General features: G+C 51.4%; 9 protein-coding genes across 9 annotated transcripts; 6 read left to right on the forward strand and 3 right to left on the reverse strand.

Annotated features, from left to right (window-relative positions):
- Positions 1–300: 300 nt before the first annotated feature.
- VTJ04DRAFT_10712 (uncharacterized protein) lies at positions 301–2,015 on the forward strand (the record flags this gene model as incomplete). The annotated part of the gene is made up of 3 exons (XM_069358481.1): positions 301–615; positions 695–804; positions 1,523–2,015. The coding sequence occupies 3 exons, from the start codon at positions 301–303 to the stop codon at positions 2,013–2,015; spliced, it is 918 nt and encodes a 305-aa protein (XP_069214040.1).
- Positions 2,016–2,193: 178 nt separating this feature from the next.
- VTJ04DRAFT_10713 (uncharacterized protein) lies at positions 2,194–2,628 on the reverse strand (the record flags this gene model as incomplete). The annotated part of the gene is made up of 2 exons (XM_069358482.1): positions 2,194–2,483; positions 2,553–2,628. The coding sequence occupies 2 exons, from the start codon at positions 2,626–2,628 to the stop codon at positions 2,194–2,196; spliced, it is 366 nt and encodes a 121-aa protein (XP_069214041.1).
- A 1,309-nt stretch (positions 2,629–3,937) lies between these two features.
- VTJ04DRAFT_10714 (uncharacterized protein) lies at positions 3,938–5,787 on the reverse strand (the record flags this gene model as incomplete). The annotated part of the gene is made up of 2 exons (XM_069358483.1): positions 3,938–4,899; positions 5,556–5,787. The coding sequence occupies 2 exons, from the start codon at positions 5,785–5,787 to the stop codon at positions 3,938–3,940; spliced, it is 1,194 nt and encodes a 397-aa protein (XP_069214042.1).
- A 2,234-nt stretch (positions 5,788–8,021) lies between these two features.
- VTJ04DRAFT_10715 (uncharacterized protein) lies at positions 8,022–8,852 on the reverse strand (the record flags this gene model as incomplete). The annotated part of the gene is made up of 1 exon (XM_069358484.1): positions 8,022–8,852. The coding sequence occupies one exon, from the start codon at positions 8,850–8,852 to the stop codon at positions 8,022–8,024; it is 831 nt and encodes a 276-aa protein (XP_069214043.1).
- A 789-nt stretch (positions 8,853–9,641) lies between these two features.
- On the forward strand, positions 9,642–10,699 carry VTJ04DRAFT_10716 (uncharacterized protein; the record flags this gene model as incomplete). The annotated part of the gene is made up of 4 exons (XM_069358485.1): positions 9,642–9,895; positions 9,972–10,271; positions 10,483–10,539; positions 10,615–10,699. The coding sequence occupies 4 exons, from the start codon at positions 9,642–9,644 to the stop codon at positions 10,697–10,699; spliced, it is 696 nt and encodes a 231-aa protein (XP_069214044.1).
- A 1,834-nt stretch (positions 10,700–12,533) lies between these two features.
- VTJ04DRAFT_10717 (uncharacterized protein) lies at positions 12,534–12,866 on the forward strand (the record flags this gene model as incomplete). Its single annotated transcript, XM_069358486.1, has 1 exon — positions 12,534–12,866. The coding sequence occupies one exon, from the start codon at positions 12,534–12,536 to the stop codon at positions 12,864–12,866; it is 333 nt and encodes a 110-aa protein (XP_069214045.1).
- A 641-nt stretch (positions 12,867–13,507) lies between these two features.
- Positions 13,508–14,991, forward strand: VTJ04DRAFT_10718 (uncharacterized protein; the record flags this gene model as incomplete). Its single annotated transcript, XM_069358487.1, has 3 exons — positions 13,508–13,755; positions 13,830–14,397; positions 14,482–14,991. The coding sequence occupies 3 exons, from the start codon at positions 13,508–13,510 to the stop codon at positions 14,989–14,991; spliced, it is 1,326 nt and encodes a 441-aa protein (XP_069214046.1).
- Positions 14,992–15,362: 371 nt separating this feature from the next.
- Positions 15,363–16,791, forward strand: VTJ04DRAFT_10719 (uncharacterized protein; the record flags this gene model as incomplete). Its single annotated transcript, XM_069358488.1, has 4 exons — positions 15,363–15,613; positions 15,676–15,803; positions 15,987–16,243; positions 16,336–16,791. The coding sequence occupies 4 exons, from the start codon at positions 15,363–15,365 to the stop codon at positions 16,789–16,791; spliced, it is 1,092 nt and encodes a 363-aa protein (XP_069214047.1).
- A 1,725-nt stretch (positions 16,792–18,516) lies between these two features.
- On the forward strand, positions 18,517–19,643 carry VTJ04DRAFT_10720 (uncharacterized protein; the record flags this gene model as incomplete). The annotated part of the gene is made up of 4 exons (XM_069358490.1): positions 18,517–18,616; positions 18,678–19,173; positions 19,542–19,553; positions 19,628–19,643. 4 exons carry the CDS (start codon positions 18,517–18,519, stop codon positions 19,641–19,643), a joined length of 624 nt encoding a protein of 207 aa, XP_069214048.1.
- Between the last annotated feature and the right edge of the window lie 34 nt (positions 19,644–19,677).

Raw genomic sequence — 19,677 nt, forward strand, 5'->3', positions numbered from 1 at the left:
ACTGAAATGAGATGATCTGAGCAACGCCGAACGGAATGCGTGGTTCAGTGTGACGGACGATCAGATGAAGTGTTGGTTTGTATCTGACCTTTTCCTAGAACAGCTGTCCATGTGCATTCGTCTGATCTTTGGGTTCTTCTCTGTTAGGTTCTGTTGCTGTCTGCCATCATTTTCGTGGGGTCGTGTATTTCATTGGCCTCCGCCATGCACGAACCTGACCTCTTCTCGTTCCTCTGGCCACCAGTCAGCTCAACAACTCGCCCGACTTCACGAAGGAGACCACCGACTTGCCGATCTACAATGACTGCGACTTTCCTCTTCAAGTTCCTCGACGTAATGTCGTGGATCGCCTTGGCGGCCTGCGTGTGCCCAAAGCTCTCCCAGCTGCTTTCTGACTTCGGGTGCCGGATCGGCCTGTGCGACCGCAACCGTGAAAGCGACCGGGAAAACGAAACCTGCTACTTCCCGCACGGGGGCGAGTGGAATCAGGAAAGCGAGCAAATCCTGCGCGATTCTCGAGGTGTCGAGTTACTTGATGTCCTCTTCAAAAAGCCCCACAAAATGAATGCCGACAAGGCAATCAATCTGAATCTTTACATCCAGTCCGCCCTGACCGTGAGTCGTCTTCCTTTCTCCGTCCCGGATTGAAAGCGCACTAATAAAAGTTCAGATGCGGTTTTTCGTACCCATGAAGTGCCAGGCACGCGAGGATGCCATTCTGAAGCTTGCCAGGCTGTTGTCGACCCAGAAGCTCTACGTGCCAGCCTCCGATCGTGTCGGGGTGGTTATGCTCTGGTGCCTGATGTGGCATTTGGGGACGCCTGGACTCCAATTCCGTCATCGAGGATGTCCAGATGGTGTGAGACATGGTCAAGTTCTTCAATACCACTAACGGGATCGCCGAGATGGCCAACAAGGTGACGGCTCATATGCGATTCACGTATGCCCGGCACATTCTGCGTTGCAACATCAAGAAAGCAAATAAAACACATGATATCGTGGAGGATCTGTTCAAGATGTGGAAGCCGCCATCCATTCAGATGGCGCACAGCATCCATCCTGGTTTGAACATCGAAGGCGCGTGGGAGGCGGCAAGCGTGGAGACAAAACAGTTGTTGTCAACGATTGTGTCGTGTCTTGCGGACGAAGTCGCATCTCTGAAGGTGCTTGACGAACAGCTCCGGATCCAAATTGAGAATCATCGCGAGAAGGACGAATCCCAGGCGGGCGAGTCTGAGGGGAAGTGATGGGGGTGAGGAGACTGGGTTAGCGGGCTGTGAGAGGGGAGAAGGTGACGACACGTAGATGAGAAGGGTGGATGTGGTATATGTCATGTATCGGTCATGTCTGAGATGACTCCTTGTGACCAGAGACAATACGTGAAGTCCTGTTCTGAGGGGAAAGCATTCTTGGACGCGGTGTAGGCGCGCCTTGGCAGGGGTGCAGAAGATGACTAAGACAATCTTCGGGTACGCTAACCATCCGTGGTTTAGCGGCTAACTCTAACTCAACCTCTATTCAGGAGAACTTCTGATGCAGCCACAATCCTCCTCCTGCAAGACAAGAAGCTGTGTCACTCATTCCCTCTTTCAGCCAATTCTCAATTCCCAATGTTTCTCTTCACATCCTGCTTCCTCAACACATTCGCTCCCACCAATTCCCCATTCCAACGTCCTCTAACTCTGCGACTTGGCAAGATCTTCGTCACTGTCCTCCATGGAGCCACCATCCTGGCCACTCGGAGGATTCTCATCATGGGAATCGGCACCTTGGTTGGCATTGAGATGGCCTGGAGGGGAGAGAACGTCCCGGATCCACACAGCCTGTTCAGCCTCGATTTCCTCACAGATGAGCAAACGCACGCGTTGAACAAAGAGCTTGACACCCTTGCTCACCTGCTCTTGTCCATCATGGCCGAGGCTCTGGAGATTATCCTCCTCGCTCCGCTACCGGGCCGTTTCTGTGGGATGAAACTCCTGCGGTGTCAGGCGCTTCCTGTTAGCTGTGCCATTTGAGCGGTCATTCCAGGTGAGCCTTGGCACAGAGTCGCGTCTCATCCAGTCACTAACATCTCATCAGCACATGGCACCCTCTGCCAGGGGCACATTTAAACTTAGAAATTTGAGGCTAAACAGCCCGGTTCCCGCACAACCATGTTCAGGTTAATGATGCCGGGCCTGGGTTCTGCGCCTGTTAAAGAAACTTGCCGTCTCCGAGGAACCTTCTGAGGCAGACGAGGAGGGGAGGACCCTCCAGACGGCAAGGATGACTGTCCTCGACCGCGCAGATGGAAAAAGCAACATCCGAAAGAACTCCATTATTGACCCGGTGGTCTGCGAGGACGCGACAGTGCCTGATATTCAGGCTGTTCTCGAACGGCTCTAGGAGCAGGTGGATGGGAAACCCTGTGTTCACCTGCGTGAACCTCTGCGGCGTCCTTAGCCGGGTGTGCAAGCGAGCCTGTTCTTGCGACCACGAGCACCCTGAACGGTAACATCTTCCGCCACGATGTTGGGATGTCTAGGAAGCCAACACGTTACCTCTGGGCTTACCGGAAAGGCTAAAGACTCCAAAGTGTCTTTCATCTGGAGCACTGAGTCGAGGAGGCGAGGACCAGAGAGTCATCATGGTACAGTGAGATGTTGTATGAAGAGGTCTGGAGCAAGAATTAACCGTGGATAATCCACCCGGACCAATGGAAGACGTATTACCTACAAGAGAGGTGGCCAGGATACGATGGATGAAAGTCTGTGCACAGACAGAAGCAAATAAATGTGGCAGCGTCAGTTCCGCATGGGCCCAGCATGGAGATGTTTTCACAAGTCCTTTGTTCCCTAGCGTTTGCCTGGCCTACAGGAACCGTCCTGCGCTTTTGACCCCACAAGGGCGGTGAAACTTGACGAAGCAGATTCACTGAGATAAACAACGCTGAACACCGCTTCGTCCTGCAGCAATACCTCCTTCGCATGACTCCATACAAAGTAGACAAGATCATCAACAAGCTCGTTGACCTCTAGAGGTCCAATACCATAAGATCACGTTGTTCTACCACAGTTACAATATCCACACTGTCCTGCCCATGAGCTGAAGAACTTTATACTCCGAAGGCGCTCGATAAGTTGTAGGATAAGCCCGGTCATATCGATGGCAGTACTGATAGCGGTGCTGACGACGGTTCCGTCGCCGGTGGCATTGATGGCAGCGGCGACGGCCATTGTAGTAGTGTGAGAAAGGCGCACAGTCCAACGCACATGTCACAACCTGGGAGAACAGCATACCAAGTTCTTCTAAAACAAGGAGGCAGCAAGGCAATTCCGCAGCTGAGTCTTCGTGATACTCTGCAAGATGCAACTCAAAGATCGTCCGAAGTCAAGCCAAGTCAATGCAAAGCCCGTCCTTTACATCACCCACCCCTCTGTGACTGAGCCTTGTTCGCCCTTTCCGGCGGTCCCTGTGTGTGACTGATTCATGCCTGTCGATCAAAGACCTGCAGTTTTATCGCCCGTGTCATTCTTGACATTTTGGGCGAGAGCCTTGAGTTGTCCATGCCCTTGCCAGGGGTCTCAACCTCGTTTATGGTGCTCTTAAGATTCTATCATCTCAAGAGTTGCCACCTGGACGAGCGAGATCTTTTTTCAGAAGCTTGTTGCACCGCTTGAGAAGCTCGCCGTAGATATTCTCTTAGGTGTCCTTGAGCTCTTCGAGACGACCATCAATGTTGCAACACAGATTCTTGAGCTCCTTGAGGCGCATTGATCAACGAGGCGCGCGGGGGCAGTGTCCGGAGACTCGCTGGATTGAAGCCGCCCAAAGGCTGACTACTTCGTATCAGCGTTGCCAATTGTCGGTTCAATGAGGTAGGTGGTCGTTCTGTTCGCTGATCGTGCTGCTGGCCTGGTCAGTCGCAAACTGGCTGGTGACAAAGTTGATTGAGTGCTCAGTGGCAGACGTGGCGGGTGTCAGAGGGGTCAGTGTTGGTGGAAGCGGAAGAAGCAGCCATGGCCTCGATGCCGCCAGCCTGGTCGCCGGTCATAGACATATCTTGGTTCATGTTATCTCCATTGGCGATCTCTTGATGGGTGACGGCATTCCTGATTGGGAGATTATTCTGGTTCTTCCTCTTCCCCAGTCCCTCCGGTTTGTCGCGACGGACTTGATGGCGGACCTCCTCCAAAGCTTGGTCAACCATGGAGCGAGGAGTCTCGACAAGCACCTGTTGCCCACCAGGACGCCGGAGATATGTCTCGCGCCACTTGGGATCGCTCCAGTTTGCGCCGGCCCAAAAGCTGGTGACTGGTACCTCGGGGTCAATGAGATCCGTAAGCCCGGCCTCATCTAGAAGATCGAGGAAAAGCGGGGGGAAGGTAAAGAGCCCGTCGCCAAAGATGTGGATTTGGGCGAGGACGTCAGGGTGCCAGATGTAAGGGATCTTGCTTTTGGCGTACGCTTCCTTCCAGTTTTCTGCGTCACCCATCCAGTCTGTGACGTTTTTGATTTGGGTGCAAGCATCACGGGGAAAGTTGTGGGTGACGTGGTTGTTGGCTGTGCGGTCGATCTGATTCAAGACGAGACAAAGCATGTCTTTGTCAAGATGCTTGAGGTTGTAGTCGTTGCGCAGGGCGTAGGCTTTGAGACATGAAATGGCTTTCTCGTACACCACAGCCAGAGGCTTGTTGGTGTCTCGGACCTTGACCCGCTTGACTTGGTCCCATGTGATCATCTTCGAGTCACCAGCTGGGTGAGAGTTGGGCTGCGTCGTGCGAGAGAGATAGCGCTTATTGATAATGACCGGCGGGTTGGACGGGATGGGATTTTTGTCATTGTCATTTTGTCCCAGCTCCTCGCCATCCCTGGGAGGATCGCTGCTGGCCTGCTGCTTGTGACCAGGCATGAGTGAGGCTGGATGTTGTGTTGTCAGATTGGGAGATTGAAGAGGTGGACAGTGAGAGTCAGCCTGCGGAAAGGAAATATGGAAGGGAGTGAGGAACAATGTGTGCAACTGCAAGCAGAAATAGCCATGACGCGCCGGCGATATCATGAGCTGTCGCCGTCAGCTCTCGGCGCTGTGATTTCGTCGGCGTCATTGAGGAGTTGTGGTCCTTTGAGTCCGGAAGTCTGTCTGGCTTGGATCAGGTTCTTGGATGAAAGTGTACCCACACTCAATTCCTTTGTTCTACTGGCTTTTACTTGACGCCAATCTTGGTCTTGTCGTTTGTGACTCTTTGGGCGTGGGTTCGTCAACATTGCTAGGCAATCACAACATCAAAGCTTCCCGATTAAAAACAGCACTCCAATCTCTACTCCCATAGAAACATGGGTGACGAGAAGATGTGAACGCAACATTCAGAATCCCGAGCTCAGTTCATTCTTGCCGAGGTAACTACCAGATTGGCTCTCCCCGAATCCTGAGTTCCATTTCCTCCTTACCCACCCAGAACATCATCCCGTGATTTCTATAAAGTTTTCATCCATCGTCCTTCCACTCATCGTCCAGCGCTTCAGCACTCATCGGCTCATTCGGAGCTTCATTCAAAGTTTAGGCTTCGAAACGGTACCCTTGGGAGCAGTCGTCTGGGAGGCGCGAGAGCCGTTGCTCGCCCGCGCGTAAGCAGATGGTGCCTTCAGCACGGCGTGGAAAGTCGACCAAGTCATGCTCGGGGACTGGGATGTAGGAAGAGTGACGCCCTTATCTTCGGCTTGCATGGAGCTGGCGTTCCTTTCGGCTGCGATAGGTTGGAGGATTTTCTCGGTGAACTCTTTGCCGCCGGAAGGAGAGTTGTGCGACATGTTGCTTTGGTTTATTTGTTAGCATTTGATAACCGCAGTAAACTAATGAGGTTAATGAAGTTAGTAGCTTACTGTGATGGTTGTAGGAATATGAAGAGATGTCCTTTTTTGTGATCGGGCTTCCTTTAGTCGGTGGACGGGAACGTTTAGGAGAGGAGATGGGAGTGTGATGAAGAGAGGAAGAAAGGAAAACTTTGCAATTCTTTTGGATGTGAATTGTATACCGGTCATTCCGCGTTAGCTGCGGATGTGGGACCAATAAAACGCTTCGTAAATCAGGCAAGAACCTTACTTCAACAATGTGCACAATGGTGACAATGGGAGCTCTATGAACGGTTTTTTTGTTAGCCAGTTCTGGGTTTCTTCCGTGAAATCTAGCCCCTCTATACCTGATGGTATCTTGGATTGTGTGCTCTCCTCGCGTCCAGGTATTCCTGTTTTGTGTTTGTTCTCCCTGAGGAACTTGGGCTTGAGACGCAAGTTATGTTATTTACCTGGTTGAGATGTTTCAGATAGTTTGGGTGTTGTGCTAGAAGGTTGAGCAATCGCTTACTGGTGGTGGTGTTTACGTTTTGTACTGCTCGGCTGCTCTTGTTTGGAACTGCTTTGCTTCTTACGCGTATTCGATAACACAGAGACAAGAGATGCCAGAATCAATGCTTGGGCTGAACCTCATCGCATTGTCTCCTCAAACGAAGAGCTGGGGCCCATATCCTCAGAAATCCCCCGAAAACTCCACCTCATGGTCTGTGTCATGTCCCTGTAGACCCCGAAGCTAAAGATATGCCATCCCCTGCAGTCAGCCTCCCAAGCAACCGTCCAACCTGCGCCCACCCCTCCAACTCTCAGACCCAAGCAGTCAGCAAAGCTTGATCTCCACGGACTGTTGCATATCAGCCAGCCAAGATCCAGTCATCTACAGAGCAGAGCACCGCCATCTCGTCTCCCCAGCCTGTCAATGAGTGAGCTTCTATCAGCCACTCGACAGACAGCCAACAGCTCTCCCCATCACTCAGGACCGCCAAATTCGATTAGACCGCGCTTCTCAGTCTTGCGGCGCTTTGCCGGCCTATCCTGATCGGCCTCCTCGAGTGGCCAAAAAAAGTTCTTGGGGTCGAACTCGGCATAATCCCCCCACCTGAAAGCCAGCTCTTTGCAGAATTCCTTGTCTTCAGCAAAAAGGCGCCGAAAGATACGGGGCATCGATGTCGGCCCATACTAGCGATAGGCGTCCGCAAGCCAGGTTTGGACGGCAGGGATGAGGTTGGCCCAGCAGCGGGAGTTGGACTTGAGATGTCCGTCATTGTCTTTGCTTGAAGCTTGCTCAAGGAACTCCTGCCACAGCGTCCTGTCAGGATGGCTGTCTGACTCGAGAGGCCTCTTCTTGTTGTCCGTGAACTGAAGGGTTGGTTCATCCAGGCCTCAGAACACCAACAAGCCTGTGTTCTCGGTGAAGACAGACTGGGATCTGCAAGCCCTGTTTGTATCGCTCGGTTGAGGCGGGCGGTGGTCTCCACGAACAGCTGATGAAGGCCTGAGATCCAGAGTTGCATGATGTTCTCACTTGCCAGAGCCGGCTGCTTGTCTGGTGCCGTTAGTTGGCTGTCTGTCGCTGTTGTTTGGCCATTGGCTGCCGTTGGCTGCTCCTGAGCGTTTGAAGGCTTGGTTCCCCTGTCCTTCTTGACGACCAGTTCGCTCCACGGATCTCGGAAAAAGCCCGGGACCACTCCCCCCTCTGGTCCACGGAGAACCCAGGTGAGCTTCCCTTCCTCCGCATCCTTGGTGATCTTCTCGAGGGCCGCCGCAATTTCTGGACTGAGCGTTCCCGTGCAAACCAGAGGAACGAGACCTCGGATGGGGAACTCTCGATCTCCTGTCTCGCCAGCTGATTTTTCCAACACTGTCTGCTTCCCAGACTTGAGAGGTTTCTTGGCTTTATGGATGTTTGGTGGTTTATCCGTGGAGGACGTGTCGGGAACCAGGGGGGTTGGGGTCCAGCGTTTGGGAACCCAGAGGTCGAATTCGGGTACATCTGCCTGATTTTTGTCTGGGGGGTATTGGATGGACGGCTAGTACAACGACCTCCAATCCGGCAAGTGGTGGGTGGTTATTGTGCTCAGCCTGGGCCGAGAGACAAAGCCCCAACTGGGAGCTAAGTAGCCCAGGTCCGGAAGACGCGATCCGGGGAATGACGAAGGGATAATTAACCCAATCTGGCGCTTCATCAAAGGACGTCAAATGGTAATGAGCTTCACCTCGATGGCTGAGACCTTGATGGCATTCGGCGCCTTCGCTTCCTTGACCTTGGCCTTGTCCACGCCACCGTGCGAGGAGGTCGAATCGGTGTTCTCTGGCCTCCTAGAGCCATTAAGAACATGATGGACGAAGCGGAATGGATGGATGTACCAAGCCAGGCGGTTTGCCTGGTGGAAGGCTTCGAACAGATGTGCGAGGATCAGCCAGGCGGAGAGGGAGACGTGCGGCACCGGATGATTGACGTGGCTGAGGTTGTCCTCCAGCCGTCTCTTGAGATCTTCTACAATCCATATCCACTGCAAGATTTTCTGTATTGCCACCGGATAGTAGATGAGGTCATGAGGATGCTCCTTCATCCATTCGCCCAGGAGCTGGATCACTTCGGGAGGGATCTCGGCCGGGTCAATCTCAAACACCGGAAGACCAGTCCTGGCCCAGAAGGAATTATTGGGGAGGTTCGATGGAGTTCCTGTCCTTTTGTTGACCAACCACGCCTCTAGCGGAGGGTGCAAGGGTCGTCCAAACTTGAGCTTTTTTGTGAGATTATCTGCTTCCCGCTGCGAAAGTCGGTATTGCTCGCGGTGGAGGCTCCAATAATACGAGCCTGGGTTCAAAAGAACTTCTTTATAATACCCAACCACGTGGCCCTCGAGCATGAGATTCATGTTGCGCACGAAACATGCCAAGTCCCTTTGGCTCCGGCTTTGTGTGGTCGAGACTAACTTGAGACCGCTTTCATCCCCGACGAGATCATTGAGGGCCTTCTGTTTCACTGTATCCCAGTGAGATCTGCTTCGGTAGCTGAGCATGGACTCTTCAAGGTGGGTGCGAGATCGAGCTGGTTCAGGCCGGCGAAAAATGTCTTTCCCGCGATGATCTTGTTGGAAATGTTGCTGATGGCGTCCTCAGGATTGATGATGTTGGAGACAAGCGACAAGGTGGGCACAGAGAGAAGAAAGGTTAGCAAAACAAAGGTTGGGACGTGGAGAATCAAATCAGGAGGTTTGCCACAGGATTGATCCAAGGGATGAGCACGAAGCAGTCCGAAAGAAAGCTCTTATTATACAATTCTACTCCGTAGTTCCTAACCTACTCTCCCTCCTATAGACCTAGGAAAAGGTGAAAAGATGGTACAACGTGGTCAACAACAGTATTGATAAAAGACCTGTTATTCCCATCAACTTATTTTTTTCTTTTTGCTGTCGTTTTTTTTTTTTTCAGAGGCTGCGCCAGCTGGACCTTTCCTTCGCCTTCCTCAACGGATCAGCACCTCAACACCATATACCTCCGACTTTTAGGGCTTTCAAAATGCCAAATTGGGGTCTCCTTCGAGGATACTCGCATGATTTCCCTCCAAAAGAAGGGTTGCCAACCCGTTTCCATGTGTTCTCTGGCCATTGTGGTGAGACACCTAACTCAGGGGGCACGCGCAATTGCCGTTGTCATGGGCAACGGCAACCCTAACCCTCGGACCAACCACCATCAGCGGACATATCAGGCAGCCAACCCCACCCCGAAGCAGCTATTTAATAGACCCCAAGTCCTGTCACTCGTCTTTGAAGCAGTCAATCATCCCCCAAAGAGTCACATTCTTCGCAATGGAACAACCAGCCAATGTGTTCAGCCTACCCATCGAGTTATGGCACATAATCGGCAGCTACCTACCCTTCAAAGACTTCGCAAATGTTGCCCGGACGTGCAAGGCCCTCCGCAAACTCTTGATCGGTCTGGTCTGGAGGGACCGTCATGTGTGCTTCGCTGGGCACTATCTGGCAGTCTGCAATGCTCTCAACGCATTCATTGCTGCACACCGGCTGGGGGATAATCTGCCAGGCATCGGGCCTTATGTCAGGTACGGCACCTAGCCAACCTTGCAGCTTCGCGCTGTTATCTTAAGTTTTGTGGAGGCTTTCTCACAACGCCGGCAGACATGCGTCGATCTTGGTCCTTTACGATGAACCGGCTAGCGAGTCTGACGGCCTTGGCTGGGTGGATGCCCCATGCTGCCTGGATTACGGGAAGGGTCCCTACAAGCCTAACCTTACGAGAGCAATTGGCGAAGTCCTGGACTTGATGGCTAATCTGGAAGAGCTGCATCTTGACATCAAGCAATGCGTAACTCCACTACCAGATTTCTTTTTCAGCGACCTCCTAACCCTGAACTATCCAAGGCGCAAACAATATCTCCAACTAAAACATTTGCGTGTCCTTGGCTCCGCCTTGTGCCGGTCTACCATTGAATGGTGCCCGAACCTTTTCTCCTTGGATATCGAGGTCTCGAATCCTGATTGTTTGAAGAGCCTCGACACATTGAAATCCCTCCGCCGACTAGCTGTTACAGTTCGAAAAAATGACCACCACGTTTTCCCAACGTTCTCAGCGCCAATCATTAACGGAATCGGTCAGCACTGCCCGGACATCGAATGGCTGATTCTCAAGAACCACCGGCGCAACCAACAGCATTCACCGCCACAAGGAAGCGAACCATTCCGGCAGGTCGGTACCTCCTTCATCTCCCTCCTGAACCAATGTCGTGTCTACGGAACGCTGAGTGGGTTTTGCCCCTCACAGGCAGTACAGTTGTTCATTACCGGGTGCCAACGCCTGCAAAAGCTCCAACGACTGGCCGTGGTTTTGGCCCCAAACATTCTGCTAACTTTGTTTCAACCGGGAGATCCCGGATATGATCTTTCTCTAATACAGAGGCGGCCGGATCAAATACATGATTTGGTATTATCCCCGATCGTTTTCCCAGAACTGAGGCGCCTTCCTTCCAGTGTCCGCGAGTTCTGCGTGTTGACGCGATGGCCATGTTATTGGAAGTGTCAGCGCAGGGGAGACGGGTCCTTCGAGGACTTCTTCAAAAATGTATTCTATGACAAAATAGGTCCTGGAGTATGGCCGGTTGGATTACTACATGAGAAGAGTACGTGAACGTCGAGAGGGAGAACAAGACGGATTAAGCCAGCAAAGTTGAAGCGGACAGTAGATGGGTGTAGTCACAGAAACATGGATTTGTTCAATCATAGCCGTAAACGAGATGAGTCGGCAAACGATAGGAGGAATGCTCCCAGTCCTGCGTTATTCGAAGAGCGTTGTGTTGCACACCGTTCTCTGTCCTGCTCGCTTGGGCGAGGTGCAAGTGAGAATGCGAAGCAACCATCCCGAGTCTGAACCAGTATTTAACCGTTATGGCCTCTTTGCCCGACTGACCGTCTTCTATCCTCTGGCCATGATCGTGATGATTCAGGGGGTGAAACAGACGGCGTCGTCAGAGACTGGCGCAACCCTAACCCTGGTCTTGCCAAAATGTCCACCCACCACCGTTGACCAACCCGCAACACGCACGCCCCAAGCCAGATCTCACCACAGTCCACAATGGAAAGCAGTCGATGTCAACCACCCCTTAAATCCAGACAACCTCTTGACTATGGATTGGCCCGCCAGGATTATTAGTCTGCCCACCGAGATTTTGCATGAAATCGGCCGCCATTTGCCTAACAAAGACCTTGACCGGCTGGCTAACACATGCAAGGTCCTCCGAAGCCAGTTCAAGCACATTGCCTGAAGGAATGTGTGCTTTGCTCGGCACTACCTGGCACTCTACGACGAACTCAACGCATTCATAAAAGCAAACCGGCCAACAAATACGCTAACGGGCGTTGGTCCTGACGTCCGGTCGGTATTACTTCACACTCAAGTCTGTACGAAGTTTCTGACGACTTCTGTAGGCATGCATGTTTCCTGGTCCCCGACAACGAGCCGGCCTACCATATGCAGGGATTGGGTTGGGTGGATGCCTCAAACCATGTTGCCACCCACAATGCTCACTCCAAGCCTGATGGCCCTTCTGACAACACTTTTCGAGGTCATTAACTTGAGGTCAAACTTGGAGGACTTGCATCTTGACCTCAGGAGCTACAATAAACAAAGGCATGACTCCTTCGATGAGCTCAAGGCTCTGAGTGAATCGAGGAATAGGAAATATCCCCGAGTGAAGCATTTGCGCATGGTTGGCGTTTCGCTTTATTCGGCTGTCCTTGAGTTGTGGCCGAATCTCGTCTCCTTGGGCATTGCCGTATTGGGCGACTATTATACACGTACTCTTACGATGCCCGTCGACAGGTTGAACTCCCTCCGACGGCTGGCTCTGACAATCTACAATGTTGATGCCCATATCATGCCTCCCTGATATCGAATGGTTAATTCTCAGGGGCGCCGAAACCAACCCATGGCATAGGACGCCCACAAGACCACGGTTCCTGGAGGTACGTATCGCGTTAATTCTAAAACCAAGGTTATGTTAATGGGCTGCTGAGTGTACCCTGTACAATGCATACATTTCGTGTGTTCATTACCAGCCTCCAAGACCTCCCAAGACTCCAACGCCTTGCTGTGGTCCTAGGGGAGCTTAGTGCTTATACCCCTGATCCTGTTCCACGGGAGTATTTGACGAAACATTACCAGACTGGGTAAATTCGGCACTACACATGACGTCTCGACTCATTCTACCAGCTTTGAAACGCCTTGGCCCCCCAAACCTCCAGGAGTTCTGTCTTCTGAGAGAATGGCCGTTCTATTGGAAATGTCAGCGGCAGGCAGATGGGTCGTTTCGTGCCACGCTCAAGGATGTCACGAATGGGAGAGGTTTCGGTGCATGGCCGGCTGGATTGTATGAGGAGGGTTGCGAGCCAGAGAAGTCCGACGATCGTATCTGGATGGGCAGAGAGGTCGAGGAGCAAAAGCCTTTCTTCCTGGACGATGAAGACGAGGAAGTGCCCTGGGGGGATTTTGATACTGAGGGTTTCGACAATGAGTGGTGAGCAGAAGACAATATGCGGAGGAAGTCTATGCGGATCGCTCTCTTCGTCCTCCTCGAGGCACATTTGACCATACCGACTTCATACCATCTAACAGCTGAGGGAGGTAATTGACACCGGGCGACCATCTGTAAGGTCAAGCCAACACCAGATTTGGTGGATGCAAGAGAGCCGACTCCCCGGGAAGGTCAGTGTTAGCTTGTTGCCAAAATGTTTTACAGTATAGGCTAGCGGTTGTAGTGAGATGGATGCTTGTTTGAACGGTGAAAGGCGGGAAATCAGCATAGGTAAGGTAATTAGCCCTAACCCTTGAGCATATAAACAATCTTACGCCCGATAACCAAAAGAAACCTGACCGTTAGGCAGCCATGCCCCGCGCCCAGGCATCTTCCCAACCGGACATTGTATTTGAGTTTCTTTCACATTTACAAATACTCAAGATCCTGAAAGGCGGCCAACAGCTTACTTCTCAGGCCCCGACGCATCCGACATCAGGACAAGTCCAAAAGCGAAGCGCGACGTCAACTCGAGATTTTTGTCGTCCAATTACAACCGAGCACCTTGAAACGTGTGGTTTTGGCTCACAAGGCGACTTCCGCTGCTCTCCCAAAGCCGACTTTCTTCAATCGAGCTTCGCTGCGACCATGGAACAACCGGCTTGTATTTTCCGCCTCCCAATCGAAATCTGGCATGAAATCGGCCGCTATCTGCCCTTCAGAGACTTCGCGAATATTGCCCAGACATGCAAGGCTCTCCGGAACCACTTGAAGGGTATTGTGTGGAAGAATGTCTGCTTTGCTCGATCCTATACGGCACTCTGCAAGGAGCTCAACGCATTCGTTGAAGCAAATCAGCCTACAAACAGGATGCCTGGCATTGGCCCCGATATCTGGTGGGTGCAACCGCCCGGGGTGTCGTTATCAACTCTGATAGTTAGTTATAACACCATTCTGACGACGTCGGCAGCCATGCGTGTATCTTGCTCCCTTACGACGAACCGAGCAACTCCGCGAATAGCCTCGGTTGGGTTGACGCCCCAGGCCACTTGCATTTCCGCAATTATGCCCTTAAACCAGATCTTGGGGCCGCGTTCGCCAAAGCCATGGATGTAATGCCTAACCTGGAAAATCTTCACCTTGACATCAGGGGTTGCAGCAGCGCTGTGTGGCAGCAATTCCAGCATCAATTCAACGCGTTGTGCTACTCAGAGATTAAGAAATATCCGCAACTGAAGCACCTCCGTATACTTGGCTACAGCTATCTTTGGCCCTCCCTTAAATGGTGCCCGAATCTTTACTCCTTAGACATCGAGGTTCACAATTTTCGCCATTACGAAAGATGCGGCGAAACATTGCCCTCCCTCCGCCGGTTGGCTCTGACAGTTATTGATTCCGACCCTAGTGACCTACCGACGTTGTCAGACGCTATTATTGATGAAGTCTGTCAGTATAGTCCCAATATCGAATGGCTGATCTTCAAGAAGCACGGTGAAAACCCACTCTACGCACCGCAAGAGATAGCATCGTTTACTGAGGTGAGTGTCTCCTCGGTTTCATTAGACCCCCCAAATCGCGTTGTTCCCGTAGGTTACTAACGATTGACATGTGTGATATCACAGAAATTTCAACTCTTCATTGACAAGTGTCGAGCCCTCCGCAGTCTCCAGCGCGTGGCAGTGGTCTTGCCACCTGAAGACCTACTGAAGGCCTTTGATGTATGGAGTATCCAGCATGGAAGCAACAGCAACGTTCCCGACCGTGCTGAAAAGCTTATATCGTGGATTATTCTCCCAGCACTAAGAGACCTTCCACCAGCTTTCCAGGAGTTTTGCATCTTGGGACAATGGCCATTTTACTGGGAATGCAAACGGAACCAAGATGGCTCGTTCAGCGCCCGGTTCAAAGACGTGACTGATGGGAGAGCCACTGAAGTGTGGCCTATCGGGTTGCTTGAGGAGGGATGGAACTCGGATAATGTGAAAGTCCAGGACTATCGCACGTCTTACATTTCGGGTAAGCTTCGCATAATGCGCAGGGTGGTGGAGGAGCATATAGAGACTGATGAGCTGCACTGGAGACTATTACAAGAGCTGGATCTTCAGGACACAGAGAACGGTCTTGAGGTTTGAACGGGAGGTTCATACGCAATGTTATCTCTTACTGGAGACACACTTTTATGTTTATCATTTACGGAAGTTAGGTAACCACTTGGAGAACTAAGTTTTTTTCAACCTCAACGAATTCTGGATTTTCCTTTGCCCGCCATCTTTGCCCTTTCGAGGTTCACCATTCTACCGTAATTACTTGGGAACTTTTCGGGCCCGGCTGTGGTACACGAAGACGAAGTGACTAACCCTAACCCTTAACAATTCCCCCAACCACCTAAGGGCTTGGCTGGGCAGCTACCCCTCCTCGACCCAGCATCTTCACGAGCCAGGTATTATCCGACTTCTGAACACTTGAAGCCCTGAAGATCCTTAAACTTGGTCAAACCTTCACGATGGAACAACCAGCCCCTATTATCTTCAGTCTCCCCATCGAGATCTGGGAGGAAATCGGCCGGTACTTGCCCTTCAAAGACTTCGCGAATATTGCCCAAACGTGCAAGGCTCTGCGAAATCTCTTGAAGGGCATTGTCTGGAAGAACGTATACTTTGCTCGACATTATACAGCACTTTTCAACGAACTGGACGCATTCGTCCGAGCAAACCAACCAACAAATACATTGCCTGGCATTGGGGCTGATATTCTGTGGGTCTGATTAAAGTACCTAGCCGTGTCTTACGTTCTGAGTTTTCTAACCACATCAGCAGCCATGCATGTATCCTGCTGCTCTACGAGGAGCCGGCTGACTTCCACAACGGCCGAGGCTGGGTCAATGCCGCGGGCCACTTGCATTTCCGCAATCATTCCCTCAAGCCAAACCTTGTGTCAGCATTCAGTAAAGCCATGGATTTAATGCCGAATCTGGAAGACCTTCATCTCGATATCAGGCCCCGAAGCAAGCGACTACGGGGCCAATTCGACAGTCAATTCATGATCATGTGTGAACCAGAACACAGAAAATATCCGAAACTAAGACACCTCCGTCTCCCCGGCTATCCCTTGTCTTGGACTATTGTAGGATGGTGTCCGAACCTCTACTCCTTGGATATTGAGGCGTGGAACTTTCCTCAACCCAGAGACCTCCATATATTAAAGTCCCTCCGCCGCCTGGCCTTTACAGTCAAGGATACCGAGCCCCAGAAGCTACCGATACTGTCCGAATATATCATTGATGTAATCTGCGAATGTTGTCCCAATCTCGAATGGTTAATTCTCAGGAAAGACGAAAACAACCCGGCGTATCAACCATGGAATAACACATTCGAATTTCCCGAGGTGAGTATCCTCTCTTTCTTTAACCTATATGATTAATAATACTGCTGTTTCCGTGGATCGCTGACCATCCCGTGCATGTATCCACTTCGCAGAAGTTTCAGCTCTTCATTCACAAGTGTCGACGCCTCACAAAGCTCCAGCGATTAGCAGTGGGGCTGGGATACGACGACATCAATTCGATCATTGACGCGGCCCATAGCCGTCGTCATGACAACCGCAGTTGGACAAGACACACGCTGTTCGCGTGGGTAATTCTCCCGGAACTAAGACGCTTTGCCCCGGCCGTCCAGGAGTTCTGCATTTTGGAAGACTGGCCGCCGTACTACGAGTGTAAGCGAAGACAGGATGGGTCCTTTGTCGCCCGTCTCACCGACGTGACTGATGGACGAAGGTCTTCGGTGTGGCCTAGCGGGTTACATGAGGAGGAATTGAACTCAAACGAAGTCAACGTCGACGACTATCGTGATGTTTATACTTCGGATGCCCTGAGACTGAGTGCAGGGGTGTGGGAGGAGTACGAGGAGGGTAATCTCTTTGATGAGTTTTAGCCGTGATTCTTAATCAAGTTGGCGGTGTGAGGCAGAGTACCCGGTAATCTTCGGGAGATGAGGAGGGGTCTTGGAGTTTAAAAAGGAGGTTCATGCCCTTGCTTCTGCGCACCAGAGGCCAATTCCTTGTTTGTTCGCAGAGTTTGCACACTTTCCTTCACAATTAAGATTTCTGAGCACAGTAAAATTTAATTTGCTCTCAATATTTGACTGTTCAACTTCCATCTTTCCTCCACAACTGCAGGAATCTTGTGAACCTGACCAAACCCTCCACATCGCACCCAACAACCAACCAACGTAAGTGCACAACTCACTTCCCGCGCGATCAACGTACATAGTAGTAATCTTACTCTGATTTGCCCTTTTCAGGGCGTGCCGGTACATCTAACTTTTCTGCCCACAGGAAAAAAACATTCCTCCGCAGAGGCCGGATAAAAACCTATAGTCCTGTTAAGGGCCATGTAAGAGGCACGTAATCAAGGAGCATGTGGCCATAGATGACGAAAGTCGTGCGTAAAATTGACTGCAGGAGGCTGGAATTTAGAATAACGAAAATAGAAGACTGGAAACAGGGTTTAAAGGTATAACTAAAAGTGGAATCTTCAGGTCTTAGCCGAATATTATAGCCTTAGGAATCCAGTGTATTAGGAAGCAGACTACTAAAAGGAGGCCTGGAATAGAGGAACGAAAACACTATTAGATGGAAACAGGCAAACGGGACGAAAGCAAGCAGGAGGGCTCGAAGGAAAACTGACCCCAATAGGGAGACTCTGTAGTATTTAGAGGGGCCATAGGAGAGGAAGGTCGGAAAGGAAGACTTCTTCTCCAAGGGCCTGTTTTGTTCAAGTCAAATAGGAGAACCACTCTTAGGCGACCATCTTCCTGGACCACCCAATTGGTTCAACCACTCGATCTCCTCAGATAGAACAAACCGCTGTCCGGAAGCGTGGTAACCACTTGGACAACCAAGGCCTTTTCCTCATCTCAACGAAGCCTGGAGTTTCGTTTGTTGCCACCTTTGACTTGTCGACGTCCCACTATCTTCCATAGGTGCTTTTGGGAACTTTCCGGGCCCGACTTTCTACCACGAACGAGATTAACCCTAACCCGCACTACAGTCCGCCGATCACCAAAGGGCTGGGCAGCTACCCCTGCCCCACCCGACATCCTGCCTGTTGTGACCATGGATGTTGCGTCTACTTCCATCTCAACACCAGAACGACGAAAATTGAATAAAGTAAAGACATCCAACAGATCAAGCTTGTTTTCCTGAGACAACCTGTCGAGCTTCTCGCATCTCAAAGACGAACGTCAAGTCGATTCAAGGTGAAGGAGATGAGGTGTGGTGATGACCAGGTCCGCACTCGGTGCCAAAGTGACGAACTAATGAACCTTGGCTGCCTTAGCTTGTTGTTTATTCGACGCTGTAAGAGCAAATATTGGAAGCCAGGCGCCAATGACGCCCAACCTTGAGCCAGTCTTTGTGCACCTTCATGCACCTCCAGGCCAGCTACGTGTATGACCTTGCCAGCCTCTTGTCCAGCTGACAGATAAGGTGCTTTGTACATACGTGCCTAGGAAAGGTAGGTCCCTATATTGACGGGCTCACAAGATGTTGAATGGGCTTGTCAACTTCTCCTGCTGTTTTCCTCCATCACTGTCCCGTTGAGGGCCGTCCCTTTTGTCTTGGTGACAGGAGTCGCTACCTCTTGATCCCGATCCATCATGTCCTCCCAACCTCCACCTATGAGCGACGAGAAGTCGCAGCCGGTCGAGACACCATCGACCAGCCTCCCACTTGACGAGACACCAGGTCTCCGGAACCGTACGGAGAATACACTAGACCGCTCCCTCAATTATCTCGTTAACATTTTATCTCCCAACAGTCACCCCCAAAGAATATGCAGAGGCAGTCCGAACCTATGCCAATTCCACGGCCGCAGCTCTGTTCAACCACTCTGAAAGCTACGGCATTCTCGCAGATTTCCTCATGAGGCCTTACATCTCCCAGAGTCCTCGGGTTTCTTTTCCGCCGCCCGGACCCAAAGGAATGGACGCAACCGCTCAAATCCCACACGCTCATCCTCCGCCTCTTAAGTGGCGTGCCAGAAACGGAGGAGTAAACGGCGGCTCTCGGAACCCAATGGCCCATTTCCCACCGCCAAAGCTGCCTATCGGAAGCAAAGGATCGGGTGCGAGCCCTCAACCTTTCGCCTCACTATTCAAGGTGTCCGAAAAGGAGGTGGCCAAGGTTCCTTTCACCTCGGTTGATGATTTCTGCGGCTTGGACAATGCTAAGATCCTCCCCGGTTCGGATAACTTTGTCATACTCCTCCTTCAGGGATATCCTTCTCCTGAGTGGTTGAATGCCCTTGGCTCGAGGTTCGAGATCGATCCAGAGTTCTTCTGTCGACACATCCGATTCAACAGCAACTACATTGGTGGGAGCGTCAATGCATTCCAGGACCGGCTAGTGTCAAGTGATATCCTTCCTTCTCGCGACGGCTGGATGGTGTCCTTGATCACGACAAAGATCGAACCTTGGGGCTTTGGAACTAAGCCTCGTCAGGTCGGATATCTCAGGTGGCAATCTACAAAGGATGGACGGAGATACGTGCCAGAACTCACAAATCTGAACTTGGAGCTTGAAGCGGGTGCATCAGTTATTCGAAATACGTCGATCTTCGGACAAGAGAACCATTTGGTCTCCCTTGAGTACGGCCTCTCGATTGCTCTCAATCGGTTTGCAGAAGGTTGGATGGGTATGGTTTATCCTCCTCAGACCGAGTATTTCTCATACTTGGATTAGAATGTCCTACTGACTCTTGACACAAAGGCATCGTTTGGCATGACGATGCTGGAGAACCTCCAGAGAGGATCTTTAGC

The sequence above is a fragment of the Mycothermus thermophilus genome (genome assembly GCF_041956435.1).
Source record: "Mycothermus thermophilus strain CBS 625.91 unplaced genomic scaffold VTJ04scaffold_8, whole genome shotgun sequence".
In the NCBI taxonomy this organism is placed as follows: domain Eukaryota; kingdom Fungi; phylum Ascomycota; class Sordariomycetes; order Sordariales; family Chaetomiaceae; genus Mycothermus; species Mycothermus thermophilus.